Source organism: Corvus hawaiiensis, chromosome 1 (assembly GCF_020740725.1).
Source record: "Corvus hawaiiensis isolate bCorHaw1 chromosome 1, bCorHaw1.pri.cur, whole genome shotgun sequence".
Classification (NCBI taxonomy): Eukaryota; Metazoa; Chordata; class Aves; order Passeriformes; family Corvidae; genus Corvus; species Corvus hawaiiensis.
In genome coordinates, this window is record NC_063213.1 from 64,389,051 (window position 1) to 64,408,567 (window position 19,517).

Consider the following 19,517-nt stretch of genomic DNA (forward strand, 5'->3'; position numbering starts at 1 on the left):
CATGTCAATTATCCCTTCCGTATCTCCCTTCTCCCGTTGCTCCTGCAGCTTGTGTCCATCTGCTAGCATACCTCTTACCACTCACCTTTCTCCAGCCCCAGCACATCTGGGCTCCTCCCTTCTACTCTGCTGCTGCTGCAGTTTGCAGCCTTTCTTACAGCTTACTCCTTCTGCCACGGCTTCTCCTTCCTTCCCAACATGTTGCAATTGCCCCATCCAGATCTTTGGTGATAGCATATGCTTTTATACAAATGTTGGCTGCAAAACAAATCAGCTGTCTTGGGGCATGGGGGGGAAGCATTTAGGAATTGTGTGCCTCCTAGGCATCATCAGGACAGAATGTAAAACATGCAGGTCCTACACGAGACTGGAAACATACTGCATTTAATGTTTTGTTTAATAACATAAAGTGATATATTATGCTACACATTCAATAAGTAAAAGTGTGCATAGAAATTTTCCAAATCTTTTCTTCAGAGCTTGTAACATTACATTACGGTTACAGCATTTATTAATGGACTTTAATTTCCTTAGTCTGGGATTTTAATCTGAATCAGTTCCCTGATCTGATTCACCACATGGCCCCACAAAAAAATTACACTGCCACAGTTGAGGTGGTGGCACAGGTATAATGAATGAGAAGAGGCCAGATGCTGGTAGATGTTCTGTAGGCCGTGTTTGATGCCAAGTAAAATGTCCGCACAGCCACCAACAGTCTAGATGGTTCCTTGCATGAAATGTCTTCTAAATGAGTGGTGACAAGTCAAATTTAATTTCTAGGTTGCCATCAGATTTGCTGAGTGAGTGGGCTTTTCAGGCACCTGCTGATGGGGTATGTGGCAGAGTGGGTTTCTCAAGGTGGAGGGCTGCTTGTGTGCTTTCCCCAAGCTCTGGAGGGCTGCTCCCTACTCTCCACTTCATGTGCTCCAGTGCCCATGGTAGCAGCTGCCTGCACAGCGTGGGGGCTCCCAGCACAGAAGGAGACTTGTAAAATTTGATACAGCCACAGGCTCTCGTAACTCTCTCTTGCAGATTTTTCTGCTGTTTTCTTGGGGATGGAAAGCGAGGAAGTGGGGAATTGTATACCTAGAGTGCTGAGACCTGGCAGACACCACCTCCCAGGCACAGATGTTGCCCTTTATTTGCAGCATTGCCGCTCTTCTCTTTTGCTGTTGGTTATTAATTCCAGTGTCACTCTTTATCTTACCCTTGGTAGGTTCTGAGAATCACACTTCTGTGCTGGGGAGAGCAAGAGGAAGAGGAGGGAAGTTTACTCATCTTTACTCTTGCTGCCTGGCTGGCAAATATGTGCAAGAAGGAACCAGCATAGCTGCCCCATAGGTTTCTGTTATTGAGTGTGTCCAGGAAGAGACAAACAAGGAGAGTAGTGATCCATAAATTTTACATATCAGGGAAGCCCCTACAACTGTATGTTCTGTGAATGTGTGTGTACAGATGTGTCTGCTGAACCTGCGGTTTTCCTTACTCTCATGTCATTTTGGAGGGCTTTTATCATCTTGCTGTCATACACCATTTTCATGGTAAATAACTGTTACACAGGGAGTAACCTGAGAGGAACAACTCTCAACAAAGTCTGTCTGTAAGGAAAACCACCATGGTCTTAACTTGCAGTGAAGACTGGCCAGATTTTTGAGGAAGGGCAATGTATTTTATTTGACCATCTGATACAGTTGGAAAAAACAAACCGGCTCTTGAGGGCACATTCTTCTTCATATTTCCAGTGGTCTTGAACATTCATGGCTACAGTAATGCTTCTTAGTATTGTTATATAAATCAGTAGCTTTGAGTAACAAATGGGGTCCCCTGTGCAGGTAGGCTGTGGCATTGTATACACATCCCTATCTGATCTCAGAGAGAATGAAGGATATTTAGGACAGGAATCATTATTAAAGAAGGTGAGTGATCACATAGCTTCCACTCTTCACAGTGCAGTCTCATTCATATGAGTTTCATTAGTTCTTCAGTCATGAGAATTCTGAGTATTATTTCTGTTAAGAGGGGCTTTAGGGGTGTTGCTTATAAGCTCTTTGTTTGGTGTAAACCAGCAGTGCACATAAACCACTCTCACCTTAGATGTTGTTTAATAAACATGATGGTCATTCTTTTAGCTTGAATGATATCACAGTGTACTTACAGGCATGTCTTCCCTTCAGTTTGCTCATAAAGGGAATTTGCAGTGTCTTGAGCTTGGGCAGCCTGTTTCAATATTTTAAACCAGTGTTTTCTCAGCCGTTTGGACATGTTTAGCTACATAGGCTTAAAGTGAAAGTGGTTTTAACCAGTTTAACACATAGTTGTGAACAAATTATTTGAGGCTATTCCAGAACTGAAGCAGTATTATAAAAGATGAGGATAAAAATAGTTCAAATACAAAAATTAAGCAAGAAAACTCAGAGCGCTAAAATTTCTTTCAGAGTCTTCCATCCATAACAATGCTTAAATAGAACAAAAATACGCAAGTCCAGAATTTTTTTTCTTTCTTTCTGTTTGGCAAGTCAAGTTTAATAAATATGTAGGGAAAGCTGGTGGGAAGGAGGGGAGGAGACCCAGACTGAATGCCAGCTTTTCTCCAAGGTCTCATATTGCAGAGCACTTAGATCAATAAAGTCAGGGTTAGCGGGACTCTTCTGTGTTATTGGATGTTGCTAGTCTAACTTCTCTGGAAATGTACTTCCCAAACAGTCCCAGCTGTCCCAGGAATGCAGTTTAACCATTGTTGTTTGTAGTGCTCGATTGGAAAGAATTAAAAACTGTCATTCTGACAGAAGATTTATGCACTGAGATTACAGCAGTTGAATACCAGGAGTTAGGTGAAGTTTGTGCCTGCTCTTGAACTTGGGTAAGACTCTTGCTCCCTTCTAAACAGAATTATACAGTACTGTATTTTATTCTGTGCTTTAAGAAGAAAAAAAAAGATTGCTATTGTAATAAAAACATTTGCATTGTAGATGATACATTTTTGTTGGTTGCTGTTAAAAGCAGCTGCCAAAAAAAGCTCAGAGATGTGGAATTCTAAGGAAGGTGAAGCTCAGAGAACAGACACTGTATCTGAACTCCTATTTTAAGTGTCTCAGAAGGATACATTTTCTTGAGTATTTCTCTAATTATGATAGGGAGATTTCAGTATGTGTTTGAATCTAACTTGGAGGGTTCCTAACAGTAAGGTTCTTTTACACCATCATTTGTCAGTGCACAGTGGTGTCAGATGGTGTCAAACTTCAGATTCTGATAAGAGCAGATGCACTTGCATCCAGTTTCTGAATCCATACTACACGCTTGGGTAACTAGATGGAAGAAAAACTCATTTATTTTTCAGACAGCACTGTCCTAGAGTAGCTGTTTTAGAGTCTTCTAGTTAGTTGCTGTTGAGACTTACCACTCCCCTACGAGTAGAAGAATTAATGTGCCTCTCAACACCTCTTACCTCCTATGTTTGATTGCTTAGAGTGTGCCAGGAAGTTCTGGGCTTGCATAAAAAATGTGAAGGTTTTTTGTTTCTGTAAGTTGCTACAGCTTCCATGCCGTGAAATATGTCAGCAGTCTTAATTTGATCATTAGTCTATGTAAACATAAGAACTGTGGCATGCAAAAGCCTTTTCCTCCAGGATAACCATATATCTCCATACATTTCTGTCTAGGTTGGATGGAATAATACACTGTTTGGGGGGGAAGAATCATCCTGCCCTCAATGCTGCTGTAGTGTTTCTCCTGGCTGCCCCAGGGCTACCACTCACACATAGCACAGGATGCTGGTGAGGAGTTCTCTCTGCCGCTGCGGCAGCCACCATTCCAAAGGGGCTGCTAGAGAGGCCAAAAGCAAGTTTCTTTACAGGTAGGGGCTAAGCCCTCAGTGGGATGGAGGAGAGAATTGGAAGGGTCAAAGTAAGGAAACTCATGGATTGAGATGAAGACAGTTTAATACGCAAAGCAAAGCTGCAAGCAAAGCAAAACAAGGAATTCATTTGCTACTCACTGTTGGCAGGCAAGTGTTCAGCCATCCCCAGGAAGCAGGGCTCCAACACATAAAATGGTTACCTGGGAATAGAAATGCTGTAACACTGAATGTCCCCACCTTCCTCCTTCTTCCCCCAGCTCTTATTGCTGAGAACAGTGTCCTATGGTCTGGATTATCCCTTTGGCTAGTTGTTCTGGCTCTGTCCCCTCACAGCTCCTTGTGCACCCCAGCCTGCTTGCTAGTAGAGCAGCATGAAAAGCAGGGGCAAAAAATGCCTTGACACCATGCAAGCACTGCTCAGCAATGGCTAAAGCATCTCAGTGTTATGAACCTTATTTCCAGCACAAATCCAAAACACAGCCCTGTTCCAGCTACTATGAAGACAATTAACTCCATCCCAGTCAAAACCAGTATACTTAAGAATGAATGATTCATATCAGAAACAGCCTATCCCAGTTTTTGTCCCACATTTAGGTGATTCATTAATTAAAAAGTAATTTTTATAGTGAAGAGTGTTTTGTACAAACCTGGTGGAAGCGGAAAATATGCAACCAAAAAATAAGCTTTAGTTAATTATTGGCAATGGCAACAGCAACACCTCAAAACCAAACAAGACACAGAACTGCAGTTCTGAAGAGCTTGAAGCCAGAAGTGCTTCCTAAGGAAGCACCAGCCAAATAGCCACTACTTTGTGTTGGTCTCTAGCCCAGTTCTCTTAGTCCTTTTGTTTTATTTAGCTGCAGGAAAATAATTGAAGTGATAAGTTGCTATTATCCAAGTGTGCTGACTATATTTTTTTCCCTTTCTTTACCAAAATTTTTTCTTTGGGAGTAAGTGGAAGGCTCCTAGGGCACCTGTCCCTGCAGGGGATAGACAGGAGACTAATTTTGAAGTAGAAAGTGATATCGGGCACATGGGAAGGTGCCCATTAGTTGTCAGCAGTATTTGTACATTTAAAAATCATGGGAGTGTCGTGGGAAGTAATCAAGAGATGAGAAGCAACATCCTCAAGAGGAGCACACAGGGAATCAGAAGGCCTTTCCTCTTTTTTCTCCCTTCCCAGGAGTCTGCTAGGCAAATAAGCTTCTCAATGTCCTGGCTTTTGTCTTTATTTCTTACTGCAGAATACTGCAAAACATTGTGTACAATATTGTGGAGGTCTGCAAAGTATTGTGAACTTTAAATGCTGATGCTTTATTGTAATGATAACTTCAAAATACCTCTGTGGTGCAGATTGGTTTTTTGCTCATTTTTCTTCTGTTTGGAAAAGCTGTAAGCTTCCAGTTATGTGTTAAGACTTCAGCAAGGCACTTGAGCATGAATTTGAAATTAAGCATGTGCATTAGTCCTTTTCTGAATACACAGAGCTATTAATTAGGGCTTGTAGCAAGACTGATTGTCTGAAGTATGAATAGAATGTGCTTAAGGGGGGGAGAACCCTGCTTTTCAAGCACATGCATATCCTGTTGGTAAAAACTAATAAATAAAAACCCTCTAGTTAGCCATGCACTGGTGTGACCTTCCAGCTCCGAGTCCCACTCTTCCCTTGCTGTGCATGACACTGAAGTAGGTTATGATCAATATGGTTAGTGCGTTAAGTGAATGTAATGATGCTAATGAGCCATTTCTTTATAATGATCAGGTTCTCCAGCCCTGCCCAGCAACATGGTATATTTTGGAAGCTCTCAGGATGATGAGGATGAAGAAGAGGAGGAGGAGGAGACAGAGGACACAAAAACAGCCACAAACAATGCTTCATCATCATGCCAGTCAACCCCTAGGAAAGGAAAAACGCATAAACATGTACCAAATGGGCAAGGTAGGTCCTAAGTAGTGCTGTTCTCCTGCACTCCCTAGTAAAGAAATGTGCTGAATGTGCTCAAACCTTGTCCATTCTTCTGGATCTGATTGAAAAAGTGGTGGAGTGAGATGCAGTGTTAGCATCTTACACTTTAACCTGTTTATTCTGACAACCTGTACTCTCTCTGTGGCAGAACTACCGCAGGGCTGGAATTGTATACACACATCCACACACACGTGTATATACACATATATACTGAAGTGGGGGTCAGTCTCTTCTCCGTGTAACAAGCAATAGGACCAGAGGAAATGGCTTCAAGTTACACCAGGAAAGATTTAGATTAGGTATTAGGAAGAATTTCTTCACTGAAAGGGTTGTCAAGGCTGCCCGGGGGAGTAGTTGAGTCACTGTCCCTTGAAGGTATTTTAAAGTCATGTGGATGTGGCACTTGGGGACATGCTTTAGTGGTGGACTTGGATATCTTAGGTTTATGGTTGGATTCAATGATCTTAAAGGTCTTTTCTGACCTAAAAAATCCTATGATTCTGTGAGACGTATTTTTATATATGTATACACACACACATATATGCATATATATTACATATATATTTATGTATATATATATTTATATATATGTATACACACACACATGTATAGACACACAGTCACTCTCTCTGGCTTTTTTGAGACTGATGTTTAATTGAGAATGACTTTATCAAAGTTAAATATAAGCATTCGTAAGTGTTATCAAAACACGTGTCAGGGGCAATACTTAATTTCTCTCATGTGGTATTGAGACCACACTTGCAGTGGGTTGATACTGCATTCATGTTGTTGATTGAAAGATTTTATGGAAGAAACTTTTTCAAGTCAGTTATTTCTCTGCAAATCAGCAAAAGCTGCATTAATTACACAGTAATTGTGTCATGATGTCCTTGTGCCATATCTTGAAAAATGGATCCATGCTTATTGCAGGATTACCTAGTGTATAATGGAACATTTAAAGCCATGCTGAAAATTCCTAGAGCCTGCTGTAATACTCCCCTGCCATCATCCTGTGTGATGTGGTTCTTGCTCCAGCAAGAGCTCTTGTATCATAACACCTCTGTGCCATCTCTGCCTGACATAATTTCAAAATGTAGTCTATGTTCTCTGTTCCCTTCCTCACTATTAGTTTTCCATGAAAATCTTTCTTTCTGGTGACTGCCCCTTCAGCTCTTCTCCTCTTAGTTAAAGGACTGATAGGAAGGTCTCTTTACAGTGCACTTTTTGAGAGGTGACCTGTGCCTTCTCTATTTGTTCTTTCATGCTACCTTGCTCCAAAGAAGAGATGAGTAGATCCCAATTACTTCCCTGTGCTAATCCTCATCTCTGCCTTTCAAAAGGGAGTTTTCTATAAAGGGTGCCTTTGTTGCATATGCCAAAATTCTTTTTCATTACCGCATCTGAATCTGTTTTTATTGCGCACCCAAGCTCAAAAACTCACTTTTTGTGAATGATTTGTGGATAATTGCAAGGGGATGTTATGCCTAATAGCATTTCAACTGTCAGCTGTGACCAGGAGCTTTAATGCTTTACCAGCCATAGATTAAAACTTGGCACTTAGGATTGGTTTCTAAATAACCCACCCCCCCCAAAATAAGACGCACAAAACTCTGCTTATGGAAAATGAGGCTGCATGTAACAGAACTGCTCCCTTAAATGTGATATATCACTGCAAAAGGAGCTGATCATGTTCCTTGAGAATGTCCCAGATGGCAGCCACTTGGAAATTAGCTCAAAACCGGAGACACCTGAAATCTTAATTGGGGGTAAGTAAAGGCAAACATAATGAGCCATATAATGGCTTCATAATCTTAATCAATATAGATCAGAGAGAGTGTAAATGAAGCTGCTGCTTTAATAGAGCTGCAAAAGACCTTTATAAAATACATAGGAGACAATGTGAGATGTTTCGACAAAGGTGAAGAAACAGGAATTCCCAGAGAAGGCAGCTGCTTCTTCTTCATCATTGTAATTTCTTTTTTTCTTCTTCTCTTTTTTTTTTTTTTTTAATTAAAATTTCCTTACCCAGGGGTATTCCCATTCTTCAGTGTCTGTTATGTTGGTTGACAGCCAATAGTATTTTTGTTTCATGTGAATAAAGTAGGTTCTGGTTCATGTGTGTCTGTTTTAAATGAGACCACACACAAAGGCAGACCAGGGACGGGTGCAGCAAATGAATTTAATCTAGCGTGAGAGTCTATTTTTAATGAATTAAAGTCTTTTGTTTTTAATATACAATGTGTAGTCAAGCACTTTGGACCTGAAAATGCTAAGCATTTGCTATGACATACAACAACAAAGGTTCAAAGCTTGATTAATGTCATTAGACAGTGTCAAATGATTGCTTTCTACTCAGTGGGGGCCAGAACAACTTTTCTGGGCAAAGTCATTTGTCAATATCCTCTTCTGATGCCAATATGGGGCATTATTAAGGTTGCACACCAAACTGTTTGTTATAACTGAGCCTGTTGAGCCACCTTTTGGACAGCTAACTCAATCGAGAGCGCCTGAGTGTGAATGGGAAGCACGTATAGCACGTGGCATAGCTTGCTGCACAAGATGAAGTAATTAGCTCAACTGACTTGTTGCCTTCCAATCTTACTGCTTACACAGATACATTTAGAGCATCAAATTGTTACCCGTGCCTTTTCACCCTCCTTCCATAGTACTGCTGATGTGCTGCACACTCATCCAGCTCTAAAAGAGCAAAGTGAAATGTTTGGCAGAAGTGTTTATCCCCTGCACTCATGGGAGTGTGTAAAAGGGAGTGTGCAAGTCTTTCCAGGGAGGTATTGGGTCTAAATTGCATCTCTCTGCTGCTCAGAGGAAATTCCAAGTTGTAGGTAAGAGGGTAGGCTTAAGTCTCTGTTCCTGTAAACTTTAATTCTTTGAATTTCCCTCAACTAAATAAATCCTAGTTTGATTTCATTCTGCAGCACAATGGAAGGTTTTCTCTTCAGGCTCCTGAAAAAAGTGTTTGCAGGTGCCAAGTGTTTTGCTAGGCAGGCTGTGATAGAGAGCTGGAAGGTGGAGCTGGAGAGTTGTTGGGTTATCGGTCCCATCTCAGGAGCAAAGGAGGATAGGCATTACTCTACTTGAAAGGGCTTGTGGCTTGGAAAAGTGCCTCAGGCAGAGCAGCACACACAGATACAGTTGTGTAGACAACTTCGACGTTGCATGCAGCAGGCTACAGTTCCTCTAATAATAGTTGGCTAATTTTCTCAGGAAGAATGATTGGAAAATTATGTATTTCTCACACCAGCACAGCAGCTCAAAGGCAGAGGGGAGTGCACATCTGGGCCAGCACACCTGGGAATGTCTTGTTTGTCTCTGGATGCCAGAGACAGACAATTAAGTTCTAATTTACTTTTAGGAAAACAGAATTAACCATCGTTGCTTGTAACCAGATTTCTTCATGGAGGGTGAGTCTGGTGTCCTTAGCTGGAGCAAACCAGCTCCAGTGTGCCAGCAAACCTACAGGGTCAGAAATGGTTACTGGTTCATGCTGTGTTTTGTTAACATGAGATAAAAATTGCTCTGCATGCCTTTTGCCTGAAATGAGCAGGGGAGAAAATTGTATGAATGCTTCTTTTTTTTCCTCTCTTGAGGCTCAAATGTCAAAACAGACCTGGCAGTAGTGCATAGAAAGCAAGCATTGCTAGAAACACTATACCCTGCTTCAGTGCTGTCTTACTCGCTTACCAGAAACGCAGAAGAACATTTCGCTTCTCAATTTGCAATGGATAGTTTAGCAGAGTAATTTCCTTACATGTGTAACAGTACAAAGATGATGCAGGAAAAGATTGTAGATGGCTTTTTTCTTATTTCAGGGTGTAGTTCAGTGCAGCGTTTGTGTATCTTGGGCTTGAGTGGCACATCTTTTACATACATTACTGTTTGAGTGTGTTGTCAGAAAATTCTGATTTATGGTTGCAGTTCTTTATTTAGTTTTGGTTTTAACTAAATTTGGTATTTGTGGGTGGGTACATGAGACAGAGTCTGAGGCTTATGCATCATTTTTAGTGAAACTAATCCTGAAGAGGTAAACATTTAGAAGAAAAATATTTTTTGCAGAATGAGAAAATTTCAGGCAGAGTGCTGCAATAGTTAATGGGTAGGCAATTATTTTGGTGATTTACAGCCTTTTGTTGAAAGACCATGGAACCAGTAATTGTTGCAATAAACATTTTTGCACATTTAATTTTTCTGCAAAAATATGTAACACGAAAATTACCCGTTTTGCAGTAATTTGCATATTTAAATATGCAAATCAGGCACAACACATTTGGGGATTTGCGGATTTTCAGTAGCTAGATGTACGACCTGTGGAGAAGAATAGGGGAGCTGGAAGTTGCTCAAAAAAAAAAAATTGAATTGTTATCCTGGTGCGAGACTCGTGATAACAGACAGATACTTCTTGTATGGACTTGCTGCTTAGTGAGTGACCCTTTTGATGCTGTTTGTGTCGTAATGGTTAGGTGAGAGTAATGAATTTGTGCTGAGATGAGACACTTGGTATTGAATTTTTGCAAACGGTGGCACGGTGTCTCATACCAATAACACTTCTCCCTGTGGCCCAATATATTCCTGTGCGTGCAGGGTTTGAGCCGTGTTATTGATGGTGTCAGAAACTAATTCAGTGTTACCTCTCTGCCGTGGCTCTCCTGTTTGACTCCTGCTAGCATGCAGCTATGGAAATTTTCATGTGGTGTTGTCCACTGAGAAATTGAGTGGTGTTGCATTAGGGATAGGGAAGTGTGGAAACAGCAATAGGACATGTTTTCATATGGTGTGGTGCCGGCCTTTTCTTCTGAAGTACCTCTTTGCTCCTGACTCTGAGTAGGCAGAGCATGTTGGGGGGTTCCAGAAGACAGCTTCTATCCCTGGGAATGATTTATGGAAGTCAGAACATACCCAACATTTAAGGAAAACAATTGGCAGTGTTAAAATACTGTGTTTTGTGGAAGTAGAAGGTTGTTTTAGTTCCTCTGGGAGGGGAAAAGAATTATTGCCTGGGTCCTTTAACGCAGTTTTAGAGCCACATAAATGTTTTCACAGTGACTTAGAACTGAATTAAAGCCAGAGCAAGAATGTTTTTGTACAGTAATGGATACTCCATGCCAGAAAGTTGATTAATACTACATCTCTTCCCAAACACGATCTATGTAACAACATGAGGTTTGCATTGGAATAGCTGGCTCGGGTTCACAATATTGGCAAGGTTCCCTTTTCTCCTTCTCAAAACAAAACTTCTCCCTTTCATTTCTATCTCCCCTCTTTTTTTTGGATGATTTTATGAATGCACAGTCACTTGCTTTATGCAGTACAAGCTCTGCAACATGCAGCACATATATATATGTATGTTCCATGCCTTCATCTCCCAGACACTGGCACACAGCAAAAGGGTTCAGTACTCTGCAGTCCATATTAAACCTCCCCAGTTACCTCAACTATAAAGCATATCAGGTGCAGGAATAATCTCCAGGAGGGCTTGGGAAACAAAGCTTTGCCCATGGAGTCAATAGCTGACTGAACCCAGTTCACTAATTCTGCTGCTTCCACAGTGAAAGGCTGATTATTGTACATAATATAAATTAGCTTCTGAATGGCTGGCTGACTGTATCCTGTGAAATGTTTGTGTGCAAATTAATTTGTAGGAATACTTCTGAAAATTGCTGAAAACACATTATGTTTATCGCCCACTACAGTGTCAATTCCTGTAGTAAATGCTTAGTTAATCTATAGTAATTGAGCACATCTGTGTCTTTACTTGACCAAAAATTTTTTAGGCATTATTATAGCTGCACCTAATACAGGCACAATTTGCACAGTTTGCATTGGTTTGTGTAGGGATTTTTTATCATAGTTTCGAATGAGATACCCCAAAGTCCCTGTATGGGATCCTGAGTGAATATTGGTGCCCGGGGTCTAGTTCCCCTGACGCAGAGAGCACTGTGATGCGTCCATGGGGATCATGCCTGCCATAAGGTTTTGCTCTGCTGCCATAAATTATATCAGTGGTTTAAAAACCCCCAGTGCTCGTGAGTTTTGAATATAGTGGTTCAGTTTCTTTGCGTTTGATCATCACTGCTAACCAAAAGACCCACAAGTATTTCACTGTGGGACTCTTACTGTTTCAGTTTAATAATAATAATAGCTTTGGAGGACACAGCATTTTGAGAATAAGCATTCAGATGGATACGGGTATAATGATACCCATTTATTCTATTTGGAGTGTCTGATCACTAATAATTTACTTACACTTTTAATTATTTGTTAATAGCACTTCTTACCTTTAACTAAAAGCTGTTCTGGAAATACAGAGTTGGTTAAGGTAGCATAAAATAATCATAATTCAAGACTACATATCATTTCTGCTTCGGGAATGCAAGCTTCATCACTAGTGTTGGTTGGAGTTGGTATTTTGTCTTTCTATCTTTTGATGAAATTATTGCTTCAAGGGTGAAACTTTTACTGACTACTCTTTAGCAAGGAATTAAAGTGACTGGGAACAAAACATTGGATATTGGCATGTCAGACTAACCTCTAATGTGGGAGATTGTCGTGGAACACATCTGTCTGGGGTTAGTAAAGCACAACGTACACCTTACCTGATTTTCTGAGTGCCTCAGAAATATTTAAGAGCTGGCAGACATGAAGGAGAAGGCAATTTGCTGCATAAGAAGACACAAAAGAATTAGTAATCATTTCATTGTTTAATCAGATTTGGTCTCGGTAATACTTGATGCAGAGTGTTTGGGGGTTATTGTTTTCTTTCCTTTTAGAAGTGGGTGTTGCTGGCTTATTTTCTGTTACTCTTCAACAAAATTTTTTGAGGGGGTTTTTGGTCATTTTTTGGTGATACATTTTTTCTTTGAACTGTCTTACTAGCTGTTGGGGCCAGAGTTTAATCTAACTCTATTGTACTAAATAACTTATTTATTATCTGAATAACTTATTTCGACATTTTTAGTAAGATGGGAGGAAAATCATAGTCTCAAGGATTTTTTTCCCCCTTAAATGCTTGGCTTGTGCTAGCATTTTGTAATTAATCAACTTAACATTTTGATAGTTTTTCACATAGTATGTTTGTGAACTTTTTAGAACTTACTATTGCGGAAAGGTTTTATAGCTGGATATAAAGTAGCTGGGTATAAGAGTAATCTAGGTGTTGGAAGAAACAAATACTGATTTTTATAGAAACTGATACCATCCAATGTTTAATGAGAGACAGCATGGCAAAAACTGTTTTGCATCTACATCTCCCTTTGTTGTGTTTTCAGACTTAAGCTTTTTAAGCTTTTCCTGTGAGACTGAACATTTTTTTCCTCCTATTTCTCTCTTCCCCCTTTCAAGAATCTTACAAATTAAGACAAAAGATAATTACTCAGAGGGTAAAACTGGCAGGGTTCCCACGACACTTAAATTTAATGAGCTGTTGCATATAAAATATACCTTGTCTCGTGTTTGCCTTTTTTTTTTTTTTTTTTTTTTTTTTTTTTTTTGTGTGTGAACCAGAGAAGTGCACAATTTGGCTTTTTGGCTGTGTTTTCTGTTTTAGTAATCTTCGGTTTTTAAAGTGGCAACTGATTACAGAAAATTAATCTCTCTGACTTGAATGTTTCCGTAGGAGCAGATCAGTATATACAATTTGTTCCCTCCAAAGAAAGATATCACTCTAAATGATAAAATACATGTTAACAAAGCTGCCATTGGTGGTTTGTGCTATGTCTTATTAAAAACAAATAATTGTGCTTTGTGCATCTCTAGCGCCTTCCATGTGATGTGAGAATTCCTTACGAAGGAGGATGAATGTATTGACATGAACTTCCTGAGAGGGGTTGGCAATTATTATCAGTTTCATCACTGGAAATGAGACACAAAGGGTTACGTGATTTTCGCTGAAATCACTGAGAGATCCTTGGCTGGCTGGGGCAGCACCAGTTGCTCTTGAGCTCAGGAGTGACAGAACCATGGGGAAATTTGCGGTGACTTCACTGCTGACAGCTTTTCTCTCATTCTTACTCCATTTATGCAAGTGAGAAGGAAGAGAGGAGGAAAAGCAATTGGCAGTTTTTTATTTTTAATGTAATCTGCTTCAACACTTACAACTGACTGAATATGATAAGTGACCTGAAAATCAAATCTGTCAATAGTTTGCTGGGGTTCTGGCTGTTGAAGGTGCTGCAGGAAGCTGGATTACTGTTTGGGAAGGTTTGGAGGTAGGGTCTAGTCAAAAGCAGGTTAGCTGCCCCTCTTCTGTCCAGCAGGATTGTTGGGTTTTTATTGCTACTCTTACTGCTGCTGCTCCTACTGTAATACTGCAGGACATCTGTAGGGACTGCTAAGCTTCACAACTTAGATAAGAAGGTATGTGTTGTAGGAATATCACCTTTAGTGACAAAAGAAGGCCTTCATTTCACAAGAAAACAGTAACCTCATGCATTTAGTTACTATTCCCAAACAGATGGTGTATGTTGTGGGCAATAAATAAGATTTTCACATAGTTGTGCTATTAAGTATTTATGAAGTTTCTTGTTTGCATCCTTTCCTAAACTATGTCCAAAAAAAAAAGGGTAGAAATCAAGAATAAAAGGCAGGAGGGCACTTGCCATTGTGGATGTCGGATCATAAGCCTTGTGGACCTCTGTCAAGTTGTCCACTGAAGAGGGGGCATCACTGACATGAGTTCAGCGCATTTCTGATTAACAAGCAGAGAAATGGGATGTGATTTTTGTGTTTGTTTGTTTTAGCTTCAGCTTTTCATGTTCCCTGACAACAGAAGAGCAGCGACTGTTCTTAAACAAATTCAGTAGAGAGACAGGAACAAAACTTGCTTCTATATATTTGCATAATATTTATTGTACAAAAAATAAAGGTTTCTGTTCCACGCTTTCTTATCCCTTTACTTCATTAAAAGGCTACAGTCCTCAGCATATGTCCCAGTGTTACTTCATGTTGCATGTTCCAAAATGGTTTTAGTATTTTCCTTTCTCTGCAGAAGTACCTTTTTCTATTTGCAGCTTTCCTGCTATAGGCAAACTGCTGTCAGTTTGATTCAGCAGTTTGGGTATTGATGAAAACAAAACATGCTTTTTCATGGAACATTTCCTTTCTGTTACATTGGTATAAAAATAAATCTTTTTTCTGTTTAGGTTATGTTTAGAATTCCCTCAGTGCAAGAGCAAAGAAGGATAATTAAAACTGTCATAAATAAAAATCAAACTCATAATTCTAAATATAGATCAGTCAAAACAGTAATATACCTTATATGTTTTAATTTGGATATTGAAGATAATGTGTGCTAACAAGAAGAGGAAATGCTTTAGTAAACCTGTTCATTTAAAGAAATATGCAAAATAATGCTTCTATTTCTATGTTGATTTAACTTTAGATGTAAGAAGGCATTCACTAAATATCCAAGACTGAGAGCAGAGAGAATTGTGGTCTTTTGAATGAAGTGTTTGGTCTTGCATACTTTTTCTTTTCTTTTTTTTCCTTAATAACCTGATTTTCTCTCTTCTCAGTTTTCAATGGGTCCAGCAAATCATCGAAGGAGAAAGAACCCGCTCAGAAACACAAAAGCAAAGAGGCCACCCCAGGGAAGGAGAGGAACAGCGAACATAAGGCTGAGAGTCGAAAAGACCAGGCTGCTGCTAATCACCATCCTGCTACAAACACTGGCTCCTCTACGAAAGGGCTCACAGCTAACAACCACCACACTCTTCATAGATCGGCTCAGGACTTAAGGAAACAGGTAATGAGTTGTACTGTACTGTGGACACACAGGAAACACAGGCTGTTAAGGTTCTAAGCTTGTTTTTTCACTGCTTGGTGTAGATCGAATGTGGCAATCCTCAAAAGCATGCTCTGGAACAGCAGGGAGTTAATTTTCAGCGATAGAAAGAAAGAAAAGAAAATAAAAGTGTATATATACATGGGAAGTCAGTATGATAAAGCTTATAAAATTATGATATCGGTATGATAAACATGTCTTTTTATTATCTGGTATATTCATATGAAAGAGTAAAGTTCATATTGCTGTTTATGAAACCTTTCTGACTGGCACTCCGTGCTGACAGTGCCAAGGCTGGCAGCACATGGAAGAAGGAGCTGGTCTGTGTGGCTTATCTCAGAGGCTCACTGGTGCTGTGGAGAAGCTGACATTGCACTCACGTGCCTCGGTTTGCACATGGGCAGCACAAACGTCGGAGTTTGGGGAAAATGTTTTGTCTGATGTATAAAGAAGACGCTCCAAAAATATTGCCTCCTTCACAGTGGAGGTACCTGGTGGGAGAAATTTTTATAGAGTTCCATGTTACTTGGTTGAAAGCTAGCAAAAAAATTCAGCAAGGGATTTGTTTCAACCTAACTTGAATTCGGGTGTGAAGGTTTAGCAAACCAGTCTTTTAGTGCTTGTGACTGTCCTTAATCAGGCCCAGGCTGGGTTAGCAGAGTACCTGCACCAGGGCAATGCAGTACAGAAAGCTTGCTGCTCTCAGGCATTTTGGGGGCCTAGGGTTTTTTTTGTGGGGGGAGGGATGTTGCTTTGGTTGTTTCGAGGTTTTTTTTTTTTTGGTTGGCTGGTTGTTTTGCAGTGATTATTTCTCAACAGCCTAATTAGAGACAGCCTTTGCTTGCTGACATCTGAAAGTTTTTCTCCTAAGTAGGCTGACCTGGTCTTCAGTGGAGCTGGAATTGCCATCTTGTAGGGGGCTGTCAAGGCCTTGAAATGACACTTCTGAGACACAGGCTTCAAAATAAAAAATGGCAAAAAGAAAAGCAGTGATGCTGTTGCTGAGGGAGTCTTTAATGCTCTGTGTTTCAGTGGTGGTTTAAGTTCTCCTGAGATGCCTCCACCGGATTTATGCTGCATTCTGAAGCAAATTTGAGATTCTGAAGGCTATTTACAGTTTATTTGTCAGTACCTCTGTAAGACTTCAGTTCTTTATTCCACCATGGCAATTTGCCCTTATCTAGGCATCAGTGTAAATATCTGCCTTCTTTCGCATCCTTCTGGATTTCTTTTTTTGTGATTAACAGCATCCTGTGGTCCTTGTTGTGGCATGCTCTGTCATGAGCTCATTGTGTTGAACAAGTTTCCCAAAATGTAAGGATGAACTTCTTAGTTCTTTTAACCTACTGGAACACTTGTGTGAAATGCTTTAAAGTTGTATCATCAGAGTTTGGTTGGTTAAAACTTTTGTGAAAGTTAACTGCTGCCACTTGAGAAGGTAGTTCTGAAAGGAAAAAGACAAGTGTAGAACAGTTTTGTCCACAACCCAAGTGGTTTGGCTTCATAGAGTATTAAATGTTTTCGACTGTGCAACACACAATGGAGAAAAGTTTAAAGCGATGCAGTACAGCCAGCAGTCACACCACATGGACACCTCACCAAGGGTGGTCCCCAGGCTTCAGAAAATAAGGGGAGGGTTAAATCAAGATGGATTATGTGTGTTTTCTTTTTTTTTTTTTTTTACTTCCTAAAAAACGGTTAGGCACCTAAATGTTCTTCTGCAGCCCACAGTAGCATAAGAACTTTCTTACAATTTTAATAAAAATGTGACTAACTAATTAAAGGTGGATTATATGTTTTCCCTGACAGAAACCCTTAGCTTTGTACAAAACCCTAGACTTAATCAGTTATGGGACATTGCTAAATTTCCTGCTGTTGTCCTGAGTCTTTGACTTTTTCACAGGGTACTAGCCACATGTTCCTCCTCCTTCCACTATATTTTTGCTCTTTGATCACTGCATTTGCATGATTTGTGTTTATTTTTTGTTTTGTCACGTCTTACAGAAAATAAAGGCAGAGCACTAGAAATTACCAGAAATTTACTTTTTTTTTTTTCTCCCTCTTTCTGTTTTTCTGTCTTTCTTAATCTGGTGTGCCCTTGCACTTGTAACAGGTTCCTTATCTCTTTTGCTTGCTTATTTGCCGTCTTCCAAAGCCTTGCTACTTTAAGGGCTTGTGAGCAAAGGAAATGTAGTTCAATGGGGCCCTCTCTTGGCCTAATATGGTAATTTACCTCTGTGCAACTCTTAGCAGCACAGAACTATTTTTATGAATGAATTCAAGATCAGTTGCATAACTTGGATTTGTTTGGGACCAAAACTGTTGTCAGTGTCGCTAATGTTGCTCTTATCATTGTGGTTGCTGTCTAGCAGGTTGTTTATCTTTTGGTTATGCTTTTGGAGGCTGAAACCTAGGTGCTATGCAGAGGTGTGTATGTAGACCAGTTCAAATCTAACAAACCAATTGCTGCAAGACTGTGCTGGTTCTCTTTTTTTTTTTTTTAAAGACAACAAAATTTAATATCATACCATGTTTTACTGCAGGGCAAGTGTTCAGTAAAGGAGAAAAAAGAGTGGTTTGAAGACAAATATATGTCAGCAAAACTGGGAACATTGCTGAAAAGCAAAGATAAGATTATTCGTATCCCTAGTTTCACCTTTGGCTCAAGACTTTGAGTCATGTAAGGCTAATGTCAATCACTTTATTCCTACTAGGTGACACACCTAGTGGATGAATGAAAGGCTGTGGATGTTGTCCCCCTGGACTTCAGTAAAGCCTTTAACACTGCCTCCCACAATTCTCTTGGAGAAACTGGCTGCTCATGGCTTGGATGGGTGCAGTGTTTGCTGGTTTAAAAACTGGTTATATGGCTGGGCCCAGAGAGTGGTGGTGAATGGCATTACATCCAGTTGGCAGCTGGTCACTCATGGTGGTCCCCAGGGCTCAGTGTTGGGGCCAGCCCTGTTTAACATCTTCATCGATGACCTGGACCAGGGGATTGAGGACACCCTCAGTCAGTTCACAGATGACACCGAGTTGGGCAGGACCATTGATCTGCTGAGGGTAGAAAGGCTCTACAGAGGGATCTGGAGAGGCAGGAAAGCTGCCCAGCAGGAAAGAACCTGGGGTTGCTGGTTGACATCTGGCTGAACAAGAGCCAGTGTGTGCCCAGGTGACCAAAAAGCCAATGGCATCCTGGCCAGCAGGACCAGGGCAGTGATTGTCCCCCTGTACTCAGCACTGGTGAGGCCACATCTCGAGTGCTGTGCTCAGCTCTGGGTCCCTCCACAAGAAAGACACCGAGGTGCTAGAGCGCGTCCAGAGAAGGGCAAAGGGGCTGGGAAAGGGTCAGGAGCACAAGTCTGATGAGGAGCAGCTGAGGGAGCTGGAGTTGTTTAGTCTGGAGAAAAGGAGGCTCAGGAGGGACCTTATCACACTCTACAGCTGCCTGAAAGGAGGGTGTAGCCAGGTGAGGGTCGGCCTTTTCCTCTGGATAACAAGTGATAGGACCAGAGAAAATGGCCTGAATTTGCACCGGGGTAGGTTTAGATTGGGTATTAGGAAAAATTTCTTTGCTGAAAAGGGGGGGGTCAGGTATTAGAATGGGCTGCCCAGGGAAATGGTTGAGTCACCACCCCTGAAGGTATTTAAAAGACCTGTTGGTGTGGCGCTTAGGATTTAGTGGTGGACTTGGCAGTGCTGGATTAACGGTTGTATTCCAAGATGAGCTGGAATAAAAATTCAAAATACTGTGCTTACCATCTAGAACTGGAGGTTCTGTCCTAAAGCTCATGGTGCTGATGACATGTTTTCCTTTGAATAGGAGAAGCTGTGAGGATACTGCCTTTTTCCATCACCACTTTCCTGTGTTCTGTTCTTAGCCCTTGTGTCACAACCTC

At 40.7% G+C, this 19,517-nt stretch overlaps 1 protein-coding gene across 2 annotated transcripts in view; it reads left to right on the top strand.

Moving 5' to 3' along the window:
- JARID2 (jumonji and AT-rich interaction domain containing 2) overlaps nt 1–19,517 on the top strand; it is a 214,405-nt gene that overhangs the window by 161,505 nt on the left and 33,383 nt on the right. For both annotated transcript variants that reach the window (XM_048308408.1, XM_048308398.1), the window contains exons 5-6: nt 5,619–5,795; nt 15,350–15,579. In XM_048308408.1, coding sequence (XP_048164365.1) covers nt 5,619–5,795; nt 15,350–15,579 — 407 coding nt within the window. The remainder of the gene's footprint in view (nt 1–5,618; nt 5,796–15,349; nt 15,580–19,517) is intronic.